Raw genomic sequence first — 5,196 nt, forward strand, 5'->3', positions numbered from 1 at the left:
GCGGTGACTTCAGGGCAAAATGCCACCCAACTAAGTTTCCAACCTGTGAAAACTTAGAGCTAGGTGTGGTGGGGCACACCTTTAATCCCAGCACGCAGAAGGCAGAGGCTGGCGGATCTCGGAGTTTGAGGTCAGCCTAGTCTACAGAGCTAGTTTCAGGACAGCCAAGCTTAGGCAATACAGGACAGAAAACTGGTGAAGATGGAACTGAATGAGGAGATTATATTCCAGCCCCAGCAAGCAGCAAACTTGGCATCTTTGGCCATGTGGTTCTGGCTTTAGAGTCAAGGATAAAAGAAATAAGTCATGAAATTTGCCTCCATGCCTAAGGAAAGCTGCTGAAGCCAGGAATGTGGCAGGGTGTCCCTGAATAGAGGCTGTGAAATTGAAGCCTGGGTCACTTCGGAGACCCCAAGATGTCAGAGATGCACAACATGTAGGTTGAAGTATCAGAGACCAAAGGATGCAAGTGCATCATCCAGAGTGAAGAAACAGGTTACTAATCCTCAACAAAACCACTCTGCTCATCACAGACAATCAGTATCCCAGGCTGTGGGAGATCCCTCTTAAACACAGGTGAGGAAGACAAAGGTTGCCCCTCCATATTCTTCAGTTTAGGGTAAACTCTTAAAAAGGAACTGAGCTGTGATATAATCATTTAATCTGATAATTGTATGGTTATATGCATACATTTAAACATTCATACAATTTTTTTTAATTTAACATAATTTCTTTATTGATTCTTTGGGAATTTCATATCATGTGACCTAATTCCAGTCACCTCCCAGTTCCCCCATATCCTCCTCTTATCCCTACAGCAATCCCCCCCCCAAAATCTTTAAAAATCAAACCAAATCAAACACACAGACAAAAAAACCCTCTTTAGTACTTCATCTTTCCCACCTCTCTAACACCTCTTCATTGGTCCTGGTAGCATTGGGAGCCATGGTACGTCACACAGTGCATACTTTTGTCCAGTCAGCTTTGCTTGCAAATGTTCATTGCAACAAATCACTGGTCTGGTTCAAGGCCTCTGCTGTCTGGCACTCCGTCATCACTGGGTCCTCACTGGAACTCCAGGTTATCCCACAGCTGGGATAGATGGATAAATGGTGTAGATGTTAGAGTGGGACAGCCGCAGGCCCAGCTGTGGGCCTAGTCCATAACTGAGCTGGTCAGTCCAGGCCCTCAGGGCCTCCTAAGTCAGGTCAGGTGTGGAGACAGTGCTCCTACACCCATATCATTAGGGTCAGTTCTCCCTTGCCTGTGGTGAGGGGTGAGTGCAGGGGCCAGATCTCCCATGAGGGTCGATACCAGTTTGCTACAGTGTCCATCAAGAGGCAGGCTCAGCTTTCCCAGAGCCAGCAAAGGGTGGGGCTGGCTCAACATGGTCCTCTGATTTCATTATGCATGGTTCCTATGACCCCACCTGAGGTGACACAGGCCACAGACACAAACACAGATCCCAGTTAGTGCTGAACCATGCACCCAATCATGGCCCTCTACAGCAACCTGGGCCTGGACAGTATCTTGGCTCCAGGTGGAAGGACAGGCCACTAAGATCAGGATGTCTCTGGCAGCAGTGTGGTCCCCAGCCACCAACAAGGCCACAGGTTACAACCCCAACCCTTCCATATGATCTTTGGTGGCAACATGGACCTTGGATTTCACAAAGACCCCAGCAGTGTAGCAACTACATTAGGACCATGGACCCAGATATGGCCCTTGGCAGTGGCTAGATTTGAATCTCACCATAGCCCCAGGTGGCAGTTTGACATGGCCCCAGCAGCAGTATGGCCCCCAGACACTAGCATGGCCCCAGACGTCAAGCATCCTCATGGCCTTAAATGGTAACAGGAGCCTTGGACATCAACCCAGATCCTGGCTACAGAGGACCACAAACCTAAACATCCCCCGCCAGCTACAGCCCTGGCATAGAGTCACCATGACATTGGGTATGTGCCACTCAGATCTATATGGCCCCGGATGTAGCATGGTCCTTGGACAGCAACATGGATTCAGGTGACTGACATGACCTCAGGAATCCCACATGACCCTTGGGGGAAACAGAAGCCAAGGACATCAACTTAGACTTTGTCTGCTATTGGGCCATGGACCCAGACATGACCCTTGGCAGCAGCCAGATAACCACAGGGAATTATAGGCCACACAGATCTGTGTGGTCCTGGCTGTAGCATGATTCCCAGACTCCATCAGGGCCACAGGTTGGAACCCAGACTCTGGACTTCTACATGGGCCCTAGTGGCAACATGGGCCATGAACTTCAACACAGACCCTAGCTGTGGGTAGAACTACAGAATTCATATTTTGTATAGGACCTGAGTAATTGTCAGAATTTTGGAATAAGTAGCTAGCACCTGCGTGCATTCTTGTAGTTTAATCCTGAAATTTTTGACAATTGCTCCTACGTCCCATACAAAATATGAATTCTTATATCAGTGATTTATTTCCCCACTGTAACTTGTGTCCTCTACTTAAAATTTCTCATTTTCTCCAGAGATTCTTCATGGCGTTTTTCACTTCTGCATTTCTCAGAGTGTAAATAAGGGGGTTGAACATGGGTGTCAAAATACAATAAAAAACAGCTACAATTTTGTCTATGGACAGAGTAGATGATGGCCTCATGTAAATAAATATACAGGGCACAAAGAACAAAGCAACAACAGTGAAGTGGGCCCCACAGGTAGACAGAGCTTTCCTTCTTCCCTCTGTACTGTGGGACCTCAAGGAGCGCAAGATGACAATGTACGAGGCAGCCAGCATGAGGAAGTTCAGCAGGCAGATCACACCACTGTTGGCCACCACCAGCAGGCCAATGACATATGTATTGGTGCAGGCCAGCTCCAGTAAAGGGTACAAGTCACACACAAAGTGATTGATTACATTGGGTCCACAGAAGGGCAATTGAAGAACCAGAAAGAGCTGAACCAATGAATGCAGGAAACCACCCAGCCAAGCCACTGCCACCAGCACCACACAGAGGTGCTTGGTCATGGTGGTGGTATAGTGCAGGGGCTTGCAGATGGCTACATAGCGGTCAAAGGCCATCACTGTGAGCAGAATGATCTCAGTTCCTCCCAATAAATGAGCCACAAAGAACTGGGCCAAACAGCCCTCAAAAGAGATGGCTCTTCCCTCATGCAGGGAGTCAGCAATGAGTTTGGGTGTCATACAAGAGGAATAACAAGTATCAATAAAGGACAAATATGAAAGGAAAAAATACATAGGGGAGCCCAGGGTGGGGCTGAAAATGATAGTGATAATTATAAGTAGGTTGCCTCCAATAGAGACCAAATAGACAAACAGAAAAATCACAAACAACATCCTCTGCACCTGGGGATTCTGGGAGAGTCCCAGCATGAAAAATTCTGTGATGTTGCGTGGATTATCCATGAAGTCCCAGCTGCATCCAGAGACTTACCTGGGAAGTTCAGCTACTGTCTCTTTGAAACATTTCAAGAGATTGGGGACTGGAGGAAAACAGTTTGTATGGAAGATAATTAATCTAAATTCTAGATCCCTAAGTAAAGGCCCATTAGTAACGTAAATCAATTTATTTCCACCTAGTTGTTTTAAGTAAGTGTAAAGTAAAATAAATATCTGTCAAACTATTGCAATTTTTGCTTGGGGCATGTAAGAAACAGTTCTTTTTAGCGTGTGTGTGTGTGTGTGTGTGTGTGTGTGAGAGAGAGAGAGAGAGAGAGAGAGAGAGAGAGAGAGAGAGAGAAAGAGAGAAAGAGAGAGAGGGAGGGAGAGAGATATTTATGCATGCATATATGGTTGTTCACCTGCGTGTGCAGAGGTTGACATCAGGTGTCTTTCTCAGTCACTCCCCATCTTATGTTGAGACAAAGTCTCTCTCATTTGAACCCAATGCTTTCAGAGTCAGCTAATCTAGTTAGACAACTTGCCCTAATGATACTGAACTCTCTTCCTCCTGTATGCTGTGGCATGATATGGCATGCTGTGGCAACATCTGCTAGTTTTTACTAAAGTGATAGGAATCTGAATTCTGGTCCTCACACTCACACAGGAAGCACTTTTCCTGCTGGGTCATCACCTCAGTTCTCATTTTTTTTATTTTAATGGGGTTTTGTTTGTTTGTTTGATTGGTTGGTTGATTGGTCTGTGTGTATATATATATACAGGGTTACTCTGTATAGACTTGGTATAATAAGTATAAAATATTCTGGCACACACTGTTTAGTTGAAAGTCAATGAAACCATAGAGTATTTAGACCTTTTTACAACCAGGTACTTTTTCATTTTAAATAAAGCAAATTTCTTCTTAGAATAGTTAGAAAGACAGAGGAGGGTAAGATACCAGAGTTTGGCCTGAGTTCAGTGCTACTTGGGATGTAAGACATTTTATCCTTAACAAAAAGCACTGAACAAAATTGTAATGATAAGTCCACTAAAAGAAGAACCAGCTTTAAGTAGGTCAAAGATAAGTACGAGAGAATTTAAACCTGATGTCTTAGTAAAGATAGTCCTACTGACAGGTTTATGAAATAACTCAAATCTTACAAAGCAAAATTCATTCTTTCTCTTTCTCTTTAAAAGCTGGTAGAGTGGGCAGTATTATCACCGATTCACACCATGGAAGGTATCTCTAGTCACTCACTAAAATGTTATTCTGTCACCTTGACAAGAGATGGGAAACCTGTGGTCTACATTATTCAAGAATGAGCACACATAGTCTTCTGCCTCCAAATCCTTTCTACCTTTGTGTGTTAATCCTTTAATATATGTCATTAACATAGCATAAATCATGTGTCTCAAAAGCAAGAGATAAAATTACATATGAATTAAGATATTCATGAGATCCTTGTTAATCGTGTCTAAATAGACTGTTCTGTTATCTCTTTGCCTGTTTACTCTTGCTCTCACTGGCAAGTCTATTTCTTCACTGGCATTTTAGAGCCACCTTCTTCAGAATTCCAGCATACACTAAAACCAACTGAAACATCCAACCTTGTGGACTGAACAATTGCTGGATTCTTGGGCTTTCCATGAGTACACAGTCATTGTTGACTAGCTGGACCACAGTCTGTAAACCATTCTAATATCCCATGTATATGGGGATATTACAATTGGATGAATATGCATGTGTGTGTGTATATACACACACACAAAGAGAGAGGGAGAGAGAGAGAGAGAGAGAGAGAGAGAGAG

At 44.2% G+C, this 5,196-nt stretch overlaps 1 protein-coding gene across 1 annotated transcript; it reads right to left on the reverse strand.

Annotated features, from left to right (window-relative positions):
- Window positions 1-2,505: 2,505 nt before the first annotated feature.
- LOC119803338 (olfactory receptor 140) lies at window positions 2,506-3,414 on the reverse strand. Its single transcript, XM_038314573.1, has one exon. The coding sequence runs from the start codon at window positions 3,412-3,414 to the stop codon at window positions 2,506-2,508; it is 909 nt and encodes a 302-aa protein (XP_038170501.1).
- Window positions 3,415-5,196: the final 1,782 nt, after the last annotated feature.

This window comes from Arvicola amphibius, chromosome 17 (genome assembly GCF_903992535.2).
Source record: "Arvicola amphibius chromosome 17, mArvAmp1.2, whole genome shotgun sequence".
Lineage (NCBI taxonomy): Eukaryota > Metazoa > Chordata > Mammalia > Rodentia > Cricetidae > Arvicola > Arvicola amphibius.